This window comes from Lissotriton vulgaris, chromosome 3_2 (assembly GCF_964263255.1).
Source record: "Lissotriton vulgaris chromosome 3_2, aLisVul1.2, whole genome shotgun sequence".
Classification (NCBI taxonomy): Eukaryota; Metazoa; Chordata; class Amphibia; order Caudata; family Salamandridae; genus Lissotriton; species Lissotriton vulgaris.
Genome location: NC_141690.1, coordinates 282,925,363 through 282,948,055, shown reverse-complemented (window position 1 = coordinate 282,948,055; position 22,693 = coordinate 282,925,363). Strand labels below are relative to the sequence as shown.

Sequence of the window (22,693 nt, the reverse complement as noted above, 5' to 3'; positions counted from 1 at the left end):
TTCCGTATCTCGTCGGCTCCAAAGGGCACCAGTGCAGGCCTGCTCTTGCTCGCTGGCACTAGATACCCATACCTGCCAGCTCCACAGGGGCAGCTGCCTAGACTGTTTGCAACCTGCTATGGCACTCTCTGGAGTGTCCCATTTGGGCCAATATTTCCAATTTATAATACGTGGGAACCTGTAATCGCAATGTAAAAGATTCCAACCTCCTTATTACAGTGAGTTGTGATGTCTCTAGTCACCTGTAATAAAAAAATGACTTAGCTGCTCAAATATAATGACTTATTACAGGTGAGGTGTGACATCCTAATGCCAGCAGCCAAGTTAAAAGGCAGGTTATGGAGCATTGTTGCATAGCCAATATGCCTCGCTTTTAGGACCTTATAAGTATTTAATTATGCAACAGTTGATGTTGTTGCACCAAGGATATTGTGCTGCATAACTAAATACTTATAAGGCCCCAAAAGCGAGACCTATTGGCTGTACCAACGCTTGTTATTTTATGCAAAAAAAATAAAAGGGAGAGTATGTGGCCTAACGGTCTAGGGCGGTGGATGTCAAATCTGGCGAACCAGGTTCGAGTCTCACCATTAACGCTTAACATCCTGTGATTCTGGGCAAATCACTTTTTTTTTTTTATTGTTTTTATTCTTGCATTAAAGTCACAATTACAGACAAGTATTCAGCATATTATCAGTAATACAGTGTATTCTTTCAGTGTCATGTACATAAATATCAAACGTTGCAATTTTCCTTTTGACCTTTTAATCCTTCTCCTTATTAGAACTTATTCAAACTCCCCCCTCCCCCCTCCCTTAGCACTTACAGATCACACAATTTGTTCTCGTTCTGGTAATGTCTCATGTTCTTAAGTTCTTAAATCACTGTGATTGCCCTAACTGTCATCGCTCCTCCCACTTCTCGGCAAATCACTTAATGCCCTCCCCAATCCTAACAAAAATGAATGTGTCCTTGTGTAACGTAACTGGTACTCATGGAAAGCAATCTGATTCCTGATACCTTGGGGGTCAAGTTCGCCCTATGTAAAAGTCAGGGACAAAAAAGCTAACAACCATTGACATAGCCAATAGTCCTGGCTTGTTGCAGGTGTAATGTGTTATATGTCTGAATACAATAACAGAAGTAGCAGAATACCAGTCGGGCGGCACACTATTCTAAGCAAAGATATTTATCTTACGTGTTTTAACGCCCTTTGGAGAGACACCCAAGTTTTTTCAACCCACTTAAAGTCCTGGAAGCAACACCATGTCACAGTCACCTCAGGTCCTGGCACTGTGCATCATGCATGACCCATGACCAAGGATCATCACTCAGCTCCACCCTCTTCAACGTCTACATGAGATCTCTTGCAGCTATCCCACGCCAGCACAAACTCAACATCATCTCCTACTACGACGACACACAGCTGATCCTCTCCCTCACCAGAGACCCCGACAACGCCAGAACTAGCCTACACGAAGGGTTGAAAGACGTCGCCGAATGGATGAAGAACAGCCGCCTGAAACTGAACTCGGACAAGACTTAAGTCCTCATCCTGGGACAATCGCCCTCCGCATGGGACGACTCCTGGTGGCCCCCCGTCCTGGGCACCACTCCCAAGCCAACGGACCACGCACGCAACCTGGGCTTCATCCTGGACTCCTCCCTCTCAATGACCAGACAAGTCAACGCCGTCTCCTCATCGTGCTTCAACACCCTACGCATGCTCCGCAAGATCTTCCGCTGGATCCCGACCGAAACCAGGAAATCGGTTACCCAGGCACTCGTCACCAGCCGACTGGACTACGGAAACACCCTCTACGCCGGAACCACAGCCAAGCTACAGAAAAGACTCCAACGCAGACCCTGATGGAGAGGTCTAGCCCGGGACCAGGGTTCAAATCCCTGCCTCGGTGGGTCTTGGGCTCAAAATTCCACGGACCTGATAATTCTCGCTTCGGTGCCTATTCTAATCATAGAGTCCCACTCTGCAACTCTGGGCAGTAGCTTGCTTAATCTCCACAACAGCCCCCACAACGCTATGGATGCCTGGCCTCCACCCTGGGGGTGCCCAGGAGTGGACGCCTCACAGGGAAGGCCAGGACGGGTTCCACAGCGGTATTCGTACAAGTGCCTTGAGACCCTTGCGGGTGAGTAGTGTGCTATACAAGTATCAATTTACATTTTTTTTAGGCCTCCGCCCGACTCATCCTGGACATCCCCCGACGCAGCCACATCTCCGGCCACCTGAGGGACCTGCACTGGCTCCCCGCCAGCAAGAGGATCACGTTCAGTCTCCTCACCCACGCACACAAGTCTCTCCACGACATGGGCCCCAAGTACCTCAACGACCGCCTGACCTTCTACACGCGCACCCGGCAGCTACGCTCTACTAGCCTCGCCCTCGCCGCCGTACCACGCATCCGAAGAGCTAACGCCGGAGACAGATCCTTCTCCTACCTGGCGGCCAAGACATTGAACTCCCTCCCTATCCACCTTCGGCTGACCCAGGACCATCTCGCCTTCAGGAGACAACTCAAGACCTGGCTGTTCGAGAAATAACAGACCCCTTCCCGCAAGCACCTTGAGACCCTCCCGGGTGAGTAGTGCGCTATACAAATGGTATGATTGATTGATTGATTGATTGACTTCCACGTTTTCAGATTGCCTATGTGCAGGGGCATGGTGAACCCCCTTGCATTAGGAACTCCAGCAGGGTGAATTCTTAATGAGACTCTTCTGTCTGCACCTCTGCAGCCTAAGGCTCCCCTCATAATTGATGTGAAAAGATGGACGAGTCAGTAAATAAGTGAAGGAATGGGTGAATGGCTGGATGGATTAGTGAAAGGATGAATTATTGAGTGAAAGGGCGAATGGATGGATAATGAGAGAAAGGATAGATGGATGAGTGAGTTAGTGGAAGGATGGATGAGAGAAAGGGTAAATAAATAAATGTCTGGGTGGAATGGTGGCTAGATAATTAATAGGGTGGATGGATGAGTGAAAGGATGGATGAATGAGTGAAAGGGTGAATGAAAGGCGAGTGAATGAGTGGATAGATGAGTGAAATGATGGATGGGTTGATGAACTGATAAGTGAAAGGGTGAATGGATGGGCGGATGAGTGAAAGGGTGGATGTAAGGATGGATGAGTGAGTGAAAGGGAGGGTAGATGGACAAAAGAATGGATGGATGAGTGAAAGACTAGATAGATTCATAGGAGAAAGGGTGGATGGCTGAGTGATAGGGCCAATGGATAGGTTCATGAGTCGATGGATGGGTGGGTGGGTGAATGGATGCGTGAAGGGATGGCTAAGTGAAAGGGGGATGGAGAGAGAAAGGGAGGATGGATGAGTGAAAGTATGGATGGATGTTTGGCAGGGTGGATGGGCGAGTGGGTGTATGGATGAGTGAAAAGAAGGATATAATGATGGATGAGTGAAAGAATGCATAGTTGAGTGAAAATTAGGGTGAAGAGCTGGAAGAAAGGAAGGATGGGTGAGTGAAATGGTGAATCGATGGATGAGTGACTGGGTGAATGGATGCATGATGAGCAATTGAAAGGATGCTGGATGGGTGAAAGGGTAAATGGTTGCATGGATGAGTGAATGCATTGATGGGTGGAAGTGCAGATGGATGAGTGAAAGTATGGATGGATGAAAGGGTGGACGGATGGATGAGTGAAATGATGGATGGAAGGATAGATGATGAATAGATTTGGAAATTGGATATGGATGGGCACACAGATGGAAGGGTAAAATGAATAGTGAAAGACCGAAAGATGGATGAAAGAATGAATGGATGCCACATCCCCGGGTGACTCAACCCACCATCCAAAACTGACACATGACTTCAGGCAGCAAGCGCAGACTCGGGCTTGAAATTTTCCTTCTGGCTGACAAAAAGCAGAAACTAATTCCTTTTACAGCGCTGTGGTACCTTAAGAGACAATCCGCTGTTGTGCCGCTGGCCGGCGCTGCTCCCATGCCACTGTGAAGCAGCACGAGCACACCTCCACCTGCCCCGAGGCCATGAGAGATGGCACGGCTCCGGGCAGCCCTTCTGCCGGGAAAGATGGACAAGACAACATAACTTGCACTTGCAGACAACAGCACCGACGTGACTCGAGTCCATTCCACCACCATTTATTTTTTTCTTTTGGAATGTTGCACCCCGCCCACGCTACACCACTGCCTGGCAGTATGGATGGCATCTGACTCTTACATCGTGTTACCCTCATTGTCATAAGTGGCATTTCCTATACATTCACAGTTAAGAGCCCTTGTCTCTATATGATGTGTGTGTGATGTAACAGACTCCGACACCCTGCCGTACATACTTCGGGTGAGTAGCACTAGAAAATAAATTAAATACACACGAGCGAGTGTGCATGTGAAGATGGGGGCACCATTGGAGGGTGGTAGCAAGGCTAGACTGGTGGTACCGGCTATCGGGCATTTCAGTGGAAGACTGGAAGGGCAGGAGGCAGTTTTATTAATGGTGGCTATAGCACTGCAAAGTTCCTTGTATGTTCAGCAGTTTTCAGGCAACAATAAACGTGTCACGATAACTCTGGTGACTAATGTACCTGCTGGAGAGAGATGGGAGTTTTGTTTAGTGGCAGTTTTGAATCATCTAAGGTAGCACAGTGGGTTAATATGCCTGCTGCAAAGAATGTGTACCATGCATATCAAAGAACAGTACTTTATGTGCACAGCTCAGTGGGTTACTGCTTTTGTCACTGAGATTCTTTTGTTTCTGTGCAGTTCATAAGTTACACACGTAATCTAGCTCAGTGAGCTATGAACTGCCATCAAAGAGCTGCAGGCAAGCTGCATGGACCAGGTTATAAAGTGATGTTTTCTTCCCAGATTTTCATTATCCTGAAGTTGCTAAAAAAGATTTGTTTGGGTAGTAATACATTCTTATGTAACCTCAACGCTCACTACTGTTTCATGTTCTGAATCATGAGTTTGAGCTTCTTCAGACCAAGCACTCTTTCAAAACCCCTACCAGCATGTATGAATTGTGAAACCTACACCTTGCAGTCCCCTCTGCCTTATGTAACATTTCTCTTGCAAGTTGCTCTGACGTACGTGCGCCCTTAACGCTCGTGTACTCGCCATCTGGGAACCTTTGAGGGACTATTACACAACAGGATGTACAAGACATTTCAAACTCAGCAACATCCTCTTCTGCACCAGTCCCTCATAGGTTCCCAGATGGCGAGTACAAGAGCGTTAAGGGCGCACGTACGTCAGAGCAACTAGAGACTACAATGTGTTGCAGGCTTGAACCCAGTCAAAGGGGACTGCAAGGTGTAGGTTTGTAAGAGTGCTGGGTCTGAAGAAGCTCAAACTCATGATTCAGAACATAAAACAGTAGTTAGCGTTGACGTTACGTTAATGTATTACTACCCAAACAAATCTTTTTTAGCAACTTCAGGGAGTGGGTGGGCATATGGGGCCCAGGGAGTGGGGTCTGTATAGGTCCCAGGGAGTAGGGGCCATATAGGACCCAGGGAGTGGGGGCCTTATAGCTCCCAGGGAGTGGGAGCCGTATAGGTCCCAGGGAGTGAAGGCAATATGGGTCCCAGGGAGTGGGAGCCACAGAGGTCCCAGGGAGTGGGGAGCATGTGGGTCCCAGGGAGTGGGAGCCACAGAGGTCCCAGGGAGTGGGGGCCAAAGAGGTCCCAGGGAGTGGGAGCCACAGAGGTCCCAGGGAGTGGGGGCCAAAGAGGTCCCAGGGAGTGGGGGCCATAGAGGTCCCAGGGAGTGGGGGCCATAGAGGTCCCAGGGAGTGGGAGCCGTATAGGTCCCAGGGAGTGAAGGCAATATGGGTCCCAGGGAGTGGGAGCCACAGATGTCCCAGGGAGTGGGGGCCATATGGGTCCCAGGGAGTGGGGGCCACATAGGTTCCAGGGAGTGGGGGGCATATGGGTCCCAGGGAGTGGGGGCCATGTGGGTCCCAGGGAGTGGGGGCCATAGAGGTCCCAGGGAGTGGGGGCCATAGAGGTCCCAGGGAGTGGGGGCCATAGAGGTCCCAGGGAGTGAGGGCCAAAGAGGTCCCAGGGAGTGAGGGCCATATAGGTCCCAGGGAGTGGGGGGCATACAGGTCCCAGGGACTGGGGAGCATGTGGGTCCCAGGGAGTGGGGGCCATGTGGGTCCCAGGGAGTGGGGGCCATAGAGGTCCCAGGGAGTGGGGGCCATATGGGTCCCAGGGAGTGGGGGCCATATGGGTCCCAGGGAGTGGGGGGCATATAGGTCCCAGGGAGTGGGGGCCACACAGGTCCCAGGGAGTGGGGGCCATAGAAGTCCCAGGGAGTGAAGGCCATATGGGTCCCAGGGAGTGGGGGGCATATAGGTCCCAGGGAGTGGGGGCCACACAGGTCCCAGGGACTGGGGAGCATGTGGGTCCCAGGGAGTGGGGGCCACTTTAGTGACCTGTATAGGTGTGAAAGTCCTAGCGCGAGTCATTTGCCCTCATTGGATGAGTGACTGCGTACAACCATCCTTTGAGGGGCATTTTACCACCAGAAGTAGAAAGCGCGCGGGTCAGTAAGAACAAAGGTAAAGCACCAGGCCGGGTTTAGGGCCACTGATCTCTTTCAGGAAGATCTGCAGCTGGGGCCAGAGGGCGTATGAAGGTATTTCATGCACCCACAGCTAGCAATGTTATTCCCCATTCCTGGTGATCTGCGGCCCAGGTGCCTATTTATAAGAAAGGGGACCGTAGTTGTCCTTCAAATAAAACCTAATTCCCTTTCGAGGAAGCAGGCAAAAGTCTCAGCAAAATTTTAACAAATCGACTCCGAGGCTGGGTGGACGAGGACAATATTCTAACCAGGGTGCAGACTGGCTTCGGGTCAAGGGTCGGAACAATCCATTAAACCATCTGGTTGTACATGAGATGCTACAAATATACTGTAATAACAAAAAGTATCATTGTATCTAATCTTCATTGATTTGAAGTCAGCATTTAACCTTGTTGATCATACAAGGTTATGGCAGTTTCTGGCGACGCAAGGGGTAGAGGGCTCTGTTTTTTAAGTAACAACGGCTCTTCACACCCGCGACACGGGCAACAATAGGAATGGACCATCAGGTGAATGCACTGATCATTCCCCAATTGATAAAGGTGTACGACAGGGTTGTGTGCTAGCGCCTCTGCTTTTTAGCCTTTTAAATAATGCGGTTGACCCTGTATTGGGGTACCCTATTGATGTTCCCATAACAGCTGGAGAGAAGTTTCTATTCCTTTTTTTCGCTGAATGGAGAATGCATTGCATAGATTGGTGAATAGTTTTGCTAACTGTAGGAGGGTGGCTTAGTATATGGTGCACACTTATTTAAGTGATGCATCTTGCACTAATCCAAACATCCCTTCTGGTTATTTTAGTGGTTTTGATAACCATAGAAAGCTCTCAAAGTGGTCGCTGTGGAGAGCAGCCTTCAGGCTTATCTTAAACGAGTGTTAAGCAGCTTGTTTTGCCAACTTTAATCAGTAGTGCAGGCTGGATGAAAATAAACCACACAGTGTTTATAAAAATAGGTCTTATTTATTACACACACTATCACCAACACACTAGTATATAACCTACCTGAAAATATCAACACAATACACAAGAATACTTTGCAATAATCAGGTAAATAGCACAAATATACACTGGTCTCCAGGGGGATACTAGACCATAGATTAAGAAAGCGGAATGCTAACTGCACAAGAGAACACTACTTGCACAAGAAGACCCAGAGGAGCCGGGGACACAAGGAACCACCCAAGGAAATAACCCAGGAAAACCACAGAAATTGTGTGCATGGTGCAAACACAGCTGTGTGCCCAATAGAAGTCAACTGAGAAGTCGCAGTTGCAGTTTTAAAGAAGAAGGACCCTTCCCGGAGTATCCCAAAGAACCCCTTGGGAAGACAGAAGGTTAGAGAGTCACCCCTCCTGTGGATGTCCCAGGAACCGGGTTACCTGCATCAGGGAAGCCGGATGCATAGAGGTGAAGTGACCTTGGAACCTGCTGTAGACAGCAAGGCAAGACTAGGAAGAATATACCTCTGGAGAAGATTGCGAAGACGTCCGGTGGAATACAAGGGTGGATTGTTGAAGTAAAGATCCTGCAAGCAGAGGGGACAGAGACTGTGCCACTCGGAGGTGACCATGAGGCACGGGGACGCAATGTTCTTTAGCTGCCCCTAGTTGGATGTCGGTGTCTAGGTGGTCAGTGTCCGGCCAGAGCACCAACAACCCTTGGTAGCCGCACCTGGCGGGGAAGACGATAAAGAGCAACATTTGGACCAGCAGGGTTCAAGGCACTCCCCAGAGGTAAGAGAGGCAGAGCAGGTCCCGAGCAAGCTGGGAAGTCCACTGAAGTAAGAGAAGACCCTCCGGAGGACCCACATGTCCAAGGCACAGGAGTCACAAGAAGACCTCAAGGAGCTCCCCAAAGTTGAAGGCCCACAAAGCTGAAGATTCAGGGAGGACTCTGTTCTTCAGGAAGTGAGGTGCTGCAGGCTGGTGCTTCTTGAGGCCTGAAGATCTATGGAGTGCAGAGCCAACAAACCTTGGCAGCTGCAATGCAATGCAGTGCACCGGGGTTCGGTCCCAGCGGCCCGACAAGGGATACTGTCCTCAAAGTTGCTGTCAAGATATGTCAGGCCAGGCCTCTAGTGAGCTGCAGAACCACCACATGTGTTTCTGGGCCTCAAGAAATCTATAGGCCTACAGGAGCTGCCGACCGGTCAGCTTCGTTGTGGTGCCTAGAGATGCAGGGGAGTGACTCCTTGACTCCAAAGGAGATTTCTTCAGGTGACCTTGACACCCCCAGGTTTGCTGAAGATCCCGGATAGAGCACAGACACAGACAATGAAGAAGTCTTCAAGAACAGTGAGACCAGGAGCAGCAGGAGTCTTCCTCGGTGCGGTCTCAGTTCCAGTCGAAGTCCATGTGTCCAGAGAATTGAAGAGCAACGTGGTTTCAGGGTTGAGTCTTGTCCCATGGCAAATCTGAGGATCCACCCACAGTGGAGCACTTAAATACCCCAAGGAAAGGGTTGGGACGACTCAGGGGTCCCACTCAGAGGAGGGGCTGGACAGAAGGGAGGATTCTCCCATGTCCTTTGTCCAGTTTCACACCAGAGCGGGAACCAAAGGTTCCGGAACTGGTTCAAACTGGAGTATGTAGGGAGGGCACCAGATGTGTCTTTCAAAGCTGTCTGGTGGCACTGGCAAGCACCCCCACCCCAGTCCAATACACCACCTCCTGTCTGGGAGGTGGTCACACCTCCCTTTGACAGAAAACCTATTGTTCTACCTTCCCGTGCTTGATTTTGGCTCAGCAGCATGAGAGCAGAATTGTGTCTGTGGTCGGCAGCAGCCCTAGCTTGCTTGCAGACCCTCAAAAGGCTGGTACTTGGAGTACAGGGGGTTACCCAAAGGATCCCACAGGTACCTGGGATTCAGCAGCATAATCAGTGTTGGGGAATGATTCCAACATGTTTGATACCAAACATGACTGGGTTCGGTGCACCCTCTATATAGTTAGACATCTCATAATGACTGATGTCCAATATATGCCTAAAATGGCTGACCACACTTACAAAGCCTGGAGAATCGACTCTGGGGTTGGTTGGGGTGTTCTGCTCATGCAGGGGTACCCTCATACTTATAACCGAGCATCCTGCCCGCAGGACTGAAGAGTGACTTAAAGGTTTAACGTGCAGTGACCTCAGATATAAGGAATCTTAATCTTTAGTAATTGTTGCTAGCAGCAACTTACACAGGCTGCAAAGGCAGGCCTGTAGTCAGAGTTTAAGTGGACTTTCATGGGTGGCACAATACACGCTGCAGCCCATGGGAGACCCCTGGTGTACCAATGCCCTGTTACCTCAGTACCATATACTAGGGACTTACAAGGGTACACCAGTAGCCAATTGTGGAGGTGCCAAAGTAATTTCCATAGCAATTTAGGGGACAAAGCACAATTGCTGGGGTCCTGTTTAGCAGGATCCCAGCAGACTAGGTAAAAACATACTGACACCAAGCAAACAGTGGGGGTTACCATGAAAGCAGATCCTACTTTCCTAGACTGACTATTGTAATAAGAAAGCCCTCACCAGTAATTGTAGTAAGACTTAGGTTATGGCACTTGGAGTGTCACTGGAACTGAAGGAAGCTACTGATAGATAAATATCACATTGAAACTGTAATGTTCTATGATTCCTGGGGATACAAATTCACAACAACTAGGTTGGAAGGCCAGAACAGTCTTACTCCAGTCTGCTGGGGTGGTATTAAAATGTCGGCAAAACGCAGCTGCCTTAGTACCGTACTCCAGATACATACACTCAAAGCGGTAGCAGCTGTGTTTTATGGGGCTGAGCTCTAGCGGTATGGTAACCTTAACCACTTCAAGTGTCAGAAAATCATTTTTGGAGGGCACCGTTAAGGTTAGGACCATGTACCCCCTTCTTATGGAACTCTGTCTTATGCCTATCTGTGAGCTTGCAGCAGTGAAACCAGTGCAGCATTAAACCAAGCTGGTAAGGAGCCAGAAGGCCGCATTATGTTGGTGTTCACTGGAAGATGCCTCTAGAAGTGGCGGTCCAGGTCGAGGTAACTGGTTGGGGCACCTGAGAAACTTGCTAATTGAATTGCATTTGGGGGGCCTACAGATGGTTAATCTGTAGGCCCCCCAAATGCAATTCAATTAGCAAGTTACTCAGGTGCCCCATCCAGTTACCTTTACCTGTAGGGTGTGACACTATAAAAACTTGTGAAAAAAAATACTACTATTTCAGGTTGGGAATAATGGGGTAACCCAGTTTTGTGCAGAACCTGGGGATTTGTACCTTAAGGGAACAGTGGTTCTGACACCTATTTGCTTAAAAAAAGCATGAGATCCTATAATCAATTCTATCCCTCTTTTAAGATGAGACCAACAACTAATGAAAATTATTTTTTTCTTAATTATATCCAAACCAAAAGAAAAACTCATGTGTTCTAATTCCAAGATATGATTTTATAGTAAATTAATGTAAGTTGTGTAAAACATTTAAACACATATATATACACACACAGATAGACTCTATACAATTACAATTAAGTTTGTGATGTGAAGTGAACACAAACAAATATATATATTTACATATCACAACACATTATATACGTGACACATGAACATATACTCAAAAAACAAATAAACACAGTGTGCGTTTTTTGGAAAATAAGTATCAGCCCAGTAGGTAATTTCTCCTGTTATTTTCAATTGTTCTGGGTGATCAATAACACTTGGTATTAAAGGGTCAACGTTTCCACCCCTGGCATGTATTGTGATATTGTAATCGCCTGTGTGGAGTCTTCTTCACGAGTAGATAATAAATCTGTGTGTGGCCTGTTTAAAAAAGTAAATAAATGAAGGTACTTTAGTGTGTTGTAAGGTTTGGACAAAAGATCAGAAGTGGAGAGACCATAAGTCTCTGCTTACCTTCAAAGAGGTTCCACCCTGATATGTATTACAGCACGGCAACTTGTACTCATGCGATGGATGACCTGTCAAGAATAAATTATGCCTGTCGCCATCTATTTCGTCATGAATACAGGGTCTCCCATGGGCTGTAGCATGTGTTATGCTACCCATAAGACCCCATGCAAACTGTGTCTCTTCATCAGGAATAAAATAACCAAACACATTTAACAAAGGAACCTCCCCTCTAGAGTGGCACCTCACCTGAAAATCCCACCATACAAGAAATAAACCACGGGTGGCACATCCTTCTCTGTTCAAGCAACCAAACTATGAAGCTCTTTCTCCCCCCAACATATGATCCATGGAAAACCACCTTATCTTCAGAAAACTCTTCCCCACATATATACCCACCATAGGCAAACAGATAAAAATACACAGCATATCTCTCTGTATATACGCATGTATTTGTACTATAGATATGTACCCATATATGTGTATTGCTTTGTATAAATATGTAGAATAATTATGTAAAAATTTTTTTTTATTATATATCGATAGATATTCATTAGTTCTGCTTAACAAATGTACATATTACTGATTGTAACGTTATTCTGTTTTTAATATATCCTCTACCTCAACTCTCTGACTCATCTCAAACCTCTTTTTACTACTCCTTCTAATGCACTAACCTATTTCTCACCCAATACCTCTATCAATATATCCTCTACCTCCACTCTCTCACTCATTCCACACCCTACACCACTACTATGATCCTTAAAATAACCCTTTCAAGACTCTTCCCTACTCCACCCTTCCTTACATCATCTCATACCTCTTTTTACTACTCTGCTCCCCAAAACAAGCCTTTCTAAACCCTACCTCTGACTCTTTCTTCTCCACTTCCCTTTTGCTCATCACAAGCCTCTCCCTACTGCTATGAGCTCCAAAACAAACAAAAAACATTCTAAATCCTCCCCCTTTATCCCTCCACTATCCTTCTCAATCCAAATAACTGACTAACATATCCACTTCTCAAATTACTTTTTTCACTATACTAATTCACCACTAATCCTTTATGGGTTCGGGAGTAGCGTGCCACTCGCTGAAAAAGCACTGTGACGCCTTGTCAGGGGTAGTAAGCGCTATATAAATGTAATTTCAATATAATATACATGCATGCATTTATACCAACATGCGCACATAATAAATGCATACATGCATATATACAAACATTCAAGCAACATACATACAATGAAGCATACATACATGAAGATATATATATATGCAGACATACATACTAGCAACAAATATATAATCACGCATAGGCACAGGAATACATACATACATACATAGGTAAACAGGCCTTCTAAAGACGCTCCTCCAAAGCTGGTGCACATGTGAAGTTGGGTAGATCTTGTGTTTCTCATCACCACAGATAAAACCATATACACTTGTCATCATCACAGGTTCACAGCTAAATGGTTATGTATCCTATACATACATGCATACATACATACATACATACAGACATGCATAGATACATGCATGACCACTTGGGTAAATGACAATTTCTAACCTCATTACAATGTTCTGCTCCACATCCTAACCATATTCTGCAAGTGTATTTGCAGCTCATGGGGCTAATGTATGTAATAATCATGCAATGCATCAAGTCTCCTTGCTGCGCTGCGTGATAGATAAACGGCAGGGGCCTTATTTATGAAGGCCTTGCGCCGCCGGTGCGTCACTTTTAACATGGGAAAAAGTGACGCACCGGCGGCGCAAGACCTTCATAAATAAGGCCCCAGGAATGCGCTGTATTTGACATAATATCGCGCATTTCTGTCTTTTCCCAGCGCTGGAGCACAATGTGCGGCCTAGCACCAATGCAGGGTCCCTTGGACCATGGTGCGAGCCAGCCAGCCTTGTAAGGGGCCCCTTCCTGTACGAAAACAATCCTGAGAGGCCTTCTGGTCATTCTATGTGTGCTGAGGACACATATCAGGTGCAAATAACTCTCTCTCTTGCTTTTCAGGTCTGATCTTATTCACTGCGGACGATCAGGGTGTCTGTAGGGCGGGACCGCCCCCAGCAGCTTTTCACTACGATTACACTTCCAACGCTCCTGTTGTGGGGACGCTGAGCGGTGCAAGCCATGTGCTCTTCAGCCCAGGGGGTCTTCTGTATGTCGTGAAAGGCTATGAGCTATATAGCGGTCCGAAGCCTTCAGACCCATCCAAGAACTGGTTCCAAGGTCCTGGAAGACGCATAGGGAAAGCAGGCTGGGATGGATTCAAGCGCCTTTTCTTCCACCCCATTACAGGACATCTTTATGGCGTCACTAAAACGGGTGAGCTCTACGCAGGCCCCCCGCCGGCCAATGAAGACCAGGATTGGATGGGCACACAAGATGCCAAAGTTGGTAATGGCGGATGGGGTGAATTTTACGCCCTCTTCTTTGACCCCCAGGGGATGCTGCACGCAGTGACTGCAGATGAGTTTAAAAAAGGAAGTCCTCCAACGGGTGTAACTGACGACTGGTGGGGAAGAAGCCAGGTCATCGGAGGAGGTGGATGGAGCGATTTAAGCCACTTCATGTCTTTTACTCCTGAAGGCAACCTATGGTGTGTCTCCAAATCAGACGGGAAGATCTACAGGGCCCCACCACCAACCAGCATAGACGACAACTGGATTGGAAGAGCCCAAAATTTGGGTATTGGTTATTTCTTCAAATTCATGGCCTTCACACTCGGTGAAAAGAAGATCACAACGTTCATGCCTAGGTAAGTATGACGTCATGCCCTCTTCTTTAACACACTTTCCACAAAAGCTCTTAGTTCAACTTTGCCTTTGAGTAATTCAGTCAACTTTCCTACGGGGACTTTTCGAAATGCACAGATGCTGATGTCAGTGTAACCAACACACTCCATCCATCCTGGGTTCTCAAACCTCATCATTTCCTCCTAATGAGTGACAAGTCTCCCTTTTCGCAAGCACCCCTTTGCACCATTCATGGCAGCTGACTGGGAATAGGTTGGGATGTTGGCAGGGGTGCCAGACCTTGGGGGTCAGTTTCTCTTTCATGGCAGCTGATTGGGAATAGGTTAGGTTGTTGGCAGGGGTGCCAGGCCTTGGGGGTCAGTTTCTCTTTCATGGCAGCTGATTGGGAATAGGTTAGGATGTTGGCAAGGGTGCCATGCCTTGGGGGTCAGTTTCTCTTTCATGGCAGCTGATTGGGAATAGGTTAGGTTGTTGGCAGGGGTGCCAGGCCTTGGGGGTCAGTTTCTCTTTCATGGCAGCTGATTGGGAATAGGTTAGGATGTTGGCAAGGGTGCCATGCCTTGGGGGTCAGTTTCTCTTTCATGGCAGCTGATTGGGAATAGGTTAGGTTGTTGGCAGGGGTGCCAGGCCTTGGGGGTCAGTTTCTCTTTCATGGCAGCTGATTGGGAATAGGTTAGGATGTTGGCAAGGGTGCCATGCCTTGGGGGTCAGTTTCTCTTTCATGGCAGCTGATTGGGAATAGGTTAGGTTGTTGGCAGGGGTGCCAGGCCTTGGGGGTCAGTTTCTCTTTCATGGCAGCTGATTGGGAATAGGTTAGGATGTTGGCAAGGGTGCCATGCCTTGGGGGTCAGTTTCTCTTTCATGGCAGCTGATTGGGAATAGGTTGAGTTGTTGGCAGGGGTGCCATGCCTTGGGGGTCAGTTTCTCTTTCATGGCAGCTGATTGGGAATAGGTTGAGTTGTTGGCAGGGGTGCCAGGCCTTGGGGGACAGTTTCTCTTTCATGGCAGGAGCAGTAAGTCATTAAAACAACACCTGCCGCAGTCTTTATCTTTTGATTTTCAGAAATAAAACACCAAAGCCGGGTTTACTTTTGAAACACTAGATAATAATGTCCTGCATCTGTTTGGGGGTATCCTGCAGGGGTCCTGTTTGCGACCACCAAGCCTTGCAAGATGGACATGTAAGGAACAATCATTGGTGGAAGCACCTCCCTAAGTTGGGGGGAGCCTAGGATATAGAAAACTATGACGTGATTTCCGACAAGGGAGCCAGCTAAGGCAGCACTGCCAGAAACTGAGCAGCCTTCAAGGCGAAGAAACCATGGGTGGGGCTTCCCGTTACCACCCCACTGCAAATAAAGCCCTTTGTCTTGAGTGGAACCCCCTAACCCCGAATGTTAAAATATCCACTGAAAGTGGTCGCCATAAACAATGCTGCAGTCTGCAAAACACTGAGGGGATATTTAATAAATAATCACGCAGCGCAGCACAGCGCAGCACAGCACAGTGCAGCACAGCGCAGGACAGCGCAGCACAGCGCAGCACAGCACAGCGCAGCACAGCACAGCCCAGCACAGCACAGCACAGCGCAGCACAGCACAGCGCAGCACAGCGCAGGACAGCACAGCACAGCGCAGCACAGCACAGCGCAGCACAGCACAGCCCAGCCCAGCACAGCACAGCGCAGCACAGCACAGCCCAGCCCAGCACAGCGCAGGGCAGCACAGCACAGCGCAGCACAGCACAGCGCAGCACAGCGCAGCAAGTCACCCTCTCAGCTGGAAACAATAGCTTCTCTCACCCCACTTTTTGCAGAGCAGCTGATCAGTTTGATCACTTTTAATAAATCTGGCCCCCCCATTGGACCCATTTCCTCCGCATATTCAGCTGGGGCCAGATGTACGACACACTTTACCTGGCGCAAACTGCCCATTGGGCCATTTGCGACTGGTAAAATGCATTTACCTTTGTACGAACCATATTTAGTGAGCCGGTAACCAATCACCCACTCTCAAAACAGGGTTTGCAGGTCGCTATTCGGAAGGGTCGTGTAAAGGGCGTCCCTTCCTAATAGTGAGTCGCACTGGTATGTATGAATGTTTTGAAACCGAGAATGTGGTACAAAATATTCACAGATTCCCACAAATTTAAAATTGATGTTATTCTATTCACAAACGGAAAGGGGTCCCCAAGGAACCCCTTGCCCTTTGTGAATGGGGGCGCCAATTTGTTTTCAGAGCAGGCAGTGTACCCACGTACCAACCCTGCCCTTAAAGACTCTAGCAACTTTTGGCCCACATCACGCCTACCTTTCCAATCCAAGAGAGATGAAAAAGCCATGCATCGTGAGCTAGCCTCTTTCATGAACACCAATCACTTTCTCGACCCTTCTCAGTTCAGGTTTAGGAGCAAGCAAAGCATCAAATACCAGTGACATCTGGAGAGCTGAGCCCTTTAAGTGCCCACATCGCCTGCTGAAAGCTGGACAGCGCGGTGGGAGCTTGGAACTACAGAATCTCGCATAGTCTGAAGTGCCAAGTGCAGAGCTCTAAAAGTTGCCTACATTTGCTAAGAAGTGGTTCTTGTAGTGTCGGGACCTCTGCACACATGAGTGTCTTGTTGGTAGTGAGCAGATTCACGGTTGTGGGATCCAAAGTGGCACGCTTCATTGACTGTGCTGCATTCCTCTCATGTACCAATCCGTCTGCATGCTCATTGCATGTGGTGTCTGATACTCAAGTTGTGATCCTCGGATGTGATGGATGCACACATTGCAGAATCTCATTATACCTTGCGAGGCTTTGCGGAGCTTGCGCCTGTGTGTGTGTGTGTGTGTGTGAACAGAATCGTCTAGCGCAGGGGTCTCCAACCTTTTCTGCGGTGTGAGCTACTTCTGATCCGTGAAAATCATTGCGAGCTACTAAAGGCCAAGCAGCTTGTACATTATTCCCAAAGTCCCTCCACACCCAGCTTCATTGACGAGGGATAAACAGACACCTATTTAGTGTCTGCAATGCACAATATGAAACCAGAGCCTGTTATTAGTCCTCGCTTTCCTCTTTAACAAACTGTGTACTCCTGACCTCTGCCATAACCAGCTAAGAAACTTCAATCATAAGAAATCATACTAAAACTAGAAATTTTATACTAAAAACCATAACCTGTACATCTGTCTCTCACACCTTTTCATTCACCTCACTACTACGTTCCATAACTCGGTTATAGAACCTCAGTGATCATCACACACAGCATGGAACACTTCCCACATAGGCTCAAAAAATAAAGACAACACCTTTCCGACCACAGACCCTACCTGGATTGGCTTGCAGGGTAGTAAGCATTATAAACAAATGCTGCAATACAATTATTTTATTACATCATACCCCTTTTTTCTACATCATGACATGACCAGACCTTGAAATGCCGGAGTTCAGGGTGTGCACTATACAAATTCTCCCATAACAGACTTTAAATTTGTTCCATATAATAATAACCTAGTTCACATGTATGGTGCACATGACTTACCACTTAGTTCATTATTAAATATAAATCATCAGGGATGGTGGTAGTCAATGATTGCTTCATGTTCAAAAGTTATTACTACTAAAAATGCCTCCCAATGTAGGTACTGTAAAATGCTGTTCATACGAAAGAAATAAACGTTGTCATTTTCAAAACATTCCATCATATTTAATGTGCCTTTTGTGCCACTATTTGCATTATTTTCAACTCTTTGCTCACGCAAGGAAGGGACCTCAGACCTTAGCTTCCTTGGCCCATGCTCTGCTCTCCGAGTTAATTTATTGGCCTCGCTTACAACAGATTCTGAAACATATGGCCACTGCAAGGGTGAGGAGCTGTTTTAAATGGGTTACATTAGCAGTGAATTGTGAAGCCTTGCACTTCATTTTAAATAACTCGCATGATATCCTGAGACTAAATGCGTTTTACACGTATTTTGTGTTGGAAAAAAGCACCTCTTTGAAGTTCTTCCTGGGCAAAAACCGGAGACAGTAACTTAATTTTGCATTACATTTCTTCGATTATTTAAATAAAATGTAATGAAAAGACATGTACAATTATCTTGTCCTTTCCGTTTTGTGGCCAGGAACAAAGTGCAAAGAACACTATTTATTTCAAAATAAAAGATGCCTGTTAAACGCTGCTTTAATGTTATGATTAAATTAAATCAGAGTTTCTGATTGATGTATTACTTGTTCGAGTCATGTTTCAGATGCCTCGAATAACGGCATGGCCAGGCATCTACTTAAAAAAATATACAGTTTCACTTGGCCACAAACCTGATAGCTGTCTCGTTCTGCTTCAGGTGGCTGGCACTGCTAGCCTGTATTGCTGCATGGAGACCCGATTATGCTTTCAAGGCTGCCGCTCCGGCTGCAAAATGCACAGGATAATGGCAGGAAGGCAGACAGCAAAAGGCGGGCAGCAAAAGGCCCGCATAGGGGTTCTCCGTGGGCAGCCAACACTGCCCATGTGCTGGCTGACGTCCACAGCAACATCCCGCCCTCGATGGGCTCAAATTGCAGTTGGTTCCAACCGCGGCAGAGAAGGAACCGAAAAAGGCCTAAAAATCAACAAAATGACATCAATAGGCTACTAAAGTTAAAGTCAGGCCGCGAGCTACTGGCAGGGCATCTGCGAGCTACCAGTAGCTCGCGATCGACCGGTTGGAGACGCCTGGTCTAGCGCAACCTACATCAAGGTGTGTCGGACGTAGTGCTTGGTTTCCAGGTGGAACAGATTTGCAACTCAACTTTGTATACCCTGAGGTGTCTGTGCGACTGATCTCGCTGTGTGGACATTAGATCTACCCTAGACAAAGGAGGAAACGTGGTCTTGATTCTTTTGGATCTCTCAGTGGCATACAACAAGTTTCACCCGTGATCTCGATTAACTGTCTCCACTCCGAAGGAATGCAGGGAGCGGCACTCGCTCTCTTAAAATTATTGTTGTCGGAACAGGAATAATTTGTCGCAGTTGGAACCGGCACTGTCTGGATGGCCAAATGGAGGACCGAGCCAGGCAGAAGGCATCGCGTCCGCCAAGGGCAGGCGATAATACACACTGCACAGCCTGTGCTTCCTCTTGGGTAGCTTGGCACTGAGCAGTCAGGTGTCCTTCAGAAACAATGTATAAACAAGAGCACAGTACGCGCACACAATAAATGCTCCGCACAACACAAACAAGAGACTTCACACTTGAGGTTGAGAAATACTGTTTATTTTCAACACACACATCAACAATTCAACAAGAATATCATGGAATCTGGGGCATAAATCACACTTGGAAATATTACTAGCAGTACTAGGCCCGGTTAGTATTGATCAGATCTCGATAGTATGCACACGTTGGAAAAGGTCCTATTCTAATCCCCAAACAGCACCCTTATGCAGTGTGACACATTGTCCGCCTCTGGCCCACCCTCACAATCCTAATAATGCCTAATAATTTTCCACAGCTACAGGTTGCAACTTGGTCTACAACAATATCAGTAATATGTGTATACACCAAATTATAACTCTTTCAGCAGCACTGCGGGACGAAGCCACGCAGGTAAAACTACTGATGAAATGTAAAGTGCTTTTGGCACGAGAACAACATATAAAACAGCACCGCCGACCAGTGTCATGTAGCACAGGCAGTCCACAGATGGTCCCTCCTGCACACTCACACTCACTTTCCACGGCTACACAATGCGACAGGTACCAGCCTGGTCTGTATGGGCACTTTCACTCACATACACACTTGAGACACTAATGCAGTGCCACTGAAACCAAGCAGGTCAATAGATAGCCCTCGCAGACCCCGTGGCTCCAAGTCTCTTGCCACCCTCCAGTTCAGCCCTACTGTCCCCGACACCCCGGATGGAAGTTCACCAGCCCATTCCTCTGGATGCAAGGCCACGCATTGCTACAGTCACGCCTCGACTGGGTCCCCAGAAAGCAGGTGGGGATAGGCAGTAAGCATAAACAAGAGGTAGATGCAAACAAAGGGGGTCTTGGCACCACTCAGGAAGCTCAACAACAAGTTATGAAGGGGGCACCAAGGCATCACCGCAAGGGGGAACCCTTTTCTGTGACCTACCTTTTTCTCCACAGGAGCCTATGTACACAATGTACAACCCCCACAAGTAGATCTCCCCTCTTGGTGGGGTGGTACTTAAAAAGGGGCCAGGAGTATTAAATATGCATATAATTTCATGATGTTTTAACACAACAGCATAAATCTCTTTCACAAACCCTTTTTTGAGAAAGAGATTCATGCTGTTCTATTACAACATCATGAAATTATGCACATATTTAATTCTTCTCTTGGTTCATTTTATAAGGGCAAAATTAAGAATTTGGCCATTGTAGCCTAGTCCTACAGGCTTCATAACAATTTTCTTTCTTAAGTGACTACTCTGCTGGCCTTCCCGAAGAAAGGCACACATCTTCACTTAAGAAGATATATTCTGAAAAAGGGCGGGACTATTCAGTGGTTATGACTATAAATGGAATTTCCCCAGGACAGAACTGGAGTTACAGGTCATGTTCCTTCTAGACTGTTCCTTTGTAGGGTGATGCTAGGGTTTTGAGGTGCTTTGTAACCTCATTCTTTGGGTGACCCCTTTATTTTTTTCTGCATCTCAGGATTCGTGTTAAGGATTAAACTTTGTTCGGGGTTAGAGCTTGCATTCTTTAAAAGGAACTTTCCCTTGAATACAGGTCAGCGCAAAATCCCAGGTGATGCATCAAACAAACATTCATTCGTGTTTCTTCTTGGTCATTTTTAGAGATGGGAGACTGAGCAAAGAATTATTTCCTTCCTCTTCCCTGGATGACTCTTTTCATAACAACAAAATTACGTTATATTATGTTTCCTCATTATAACTCCATGTGAGACGTCTTCATAACCAGAGCTCTGCTCAGGGGGAGCCGCTGAGTACTTTATACATGTTGCATGTTTCACTTTGGGAAGGGAAATGAAATGTAAAACCGTGTTTTAGTATTTTGGTTTGTTGTCCCTTCTGACTGACTGGGGGGCTTAAAGTTAGTTTACAGCTTACACATGTTTCTCTTATTAATTTTACTAGAAGCCTATAACAATAAGACAGATGTTTAAAGGGTCTGGATGAAAGCCAAGCCTCAGGGATTTCAACGCTGGACACCACTCTATCCTGAAATGTTACAGACCGTCTAAGACATCCAGTTCCTGATTGGATGACGGATTTTTACAAACTGCTGGGAGAAAGATCATGTTCTGTTGCTCGCTGTATGCGCACGAATACTCTGCAGTTGTTCAATCTATGCATTATCTTTTTTATGGTTTTCTCACATTTTCAAATAAAGGGTGTTTGAAGGGTCAACATTTGTCCTCCCGACTCTTTCTTTTTGTGTTCTGTCTTGAAAGTGCCGCTGTCACCAGCTAATTATGTGCGCATCACTAGAGATGGGCATTAGCTCCGCCCACATGTTGTGAACCAGCGGGACATGTTTTCATTGGACAGAAGTTGTGTGCTTCCACAAAAAGAGTGCTTGCGGTCCACGCAGCTGTGTTCATTTTGCTTATGTATCCAGCTGCCTAAACTTGAACTTTAAACCATATGCACATGACATTCTTACTCCGCCAAAGTGCAGAAACAAACTGAAACTATGGGTAAACGTGCGTTCAGGCTCCGCATTCTATCCTCTATTTAAAACATCAGAGAAGAGGCGTTAACTCTGGGTTCCTGCAGTGAGGAAGGTGGAGAAAAGGGGCCATGAAAATGCAGTTTTATTTTCCTCTTTGTTTATCACACTTTTACTGCCTTCTTCACATTTAAACTCAGCTGAGGCAGCAATGGGATTGGAGGGAAAGCCACTAAATAGCGCCTGGGTCGAGGTGGCGGTTAGAGCGTTTTGGGGAAGAAATACTGAAAGCATGGCTTCTGCTAAAGCTCAACTCCACCTGTGGTAAAAGGCTTCCACGGTCCCAGATTACCATCCACAAGTGTGGAGTATTACCACCACGTCCCTCACCCGGTATTACCACATCCGCTCGTGTAATTACCAGTCATGTGTAAAATGTTCTAACAGGATAAAACTTCCAGGAAAATAGTCTGCAATTTTTTCCTTTTTAAAGGAAAACAGTTTATTGCCTGCAGTTGCTTCCGTCTCCTGCACTTTCTGTTTTGCTCCCTCTTCTCTTTGCCTGTAGCTCACCTCTGTCCTCAGGTTTCTCCTTTATGTCACTTGCACTACACTTTATTCTTCTCATTCTCTTGTTGACATGTTCTCCATGTTTAGGTCAAGCCTAGGCAGCGCGCATGCATTGTCTGCAAGACCTGCTGTAATCAATACAGGAGATGTAATCCCACCTGCTGTTTGCCATTGGTTTACTCACCCATTGCTCTTCTTTGTTGGCTTCTGATTGGTTGGCACTCCCGTAACATCACTTC

General features: G+C 47.0%; 1 protein-coding gene across 1 annotated transcript in view; it reads left to right on the top strand.

The window, feature by feature from the left end:
* LOC147725695 (uncharacterized) overlaps window positions 1–21,622 on the top strand; it is a 31,128-nt gene extending 9,506 nt beyond the window's left edge. Inside the window, exons 3-4 of the mRNA XM_086964373.1 lie at window positions 13,508–14,255; window positions 21,350–21,622. Coding sequence (XP_086820499.1) covers window positions 13,508–14,255; window positions 21,350–21,359 — 758 coding nt within the window. The 3' untranslated portion in view covers window positions 21,360–21,622. The remainder of the gene's footprint in view (window positions 1–13,507; window positions 14,256–21,349) is intronic.
* Window positions 21,623–22,693: the final 1,071 nt, after the last annotated feature.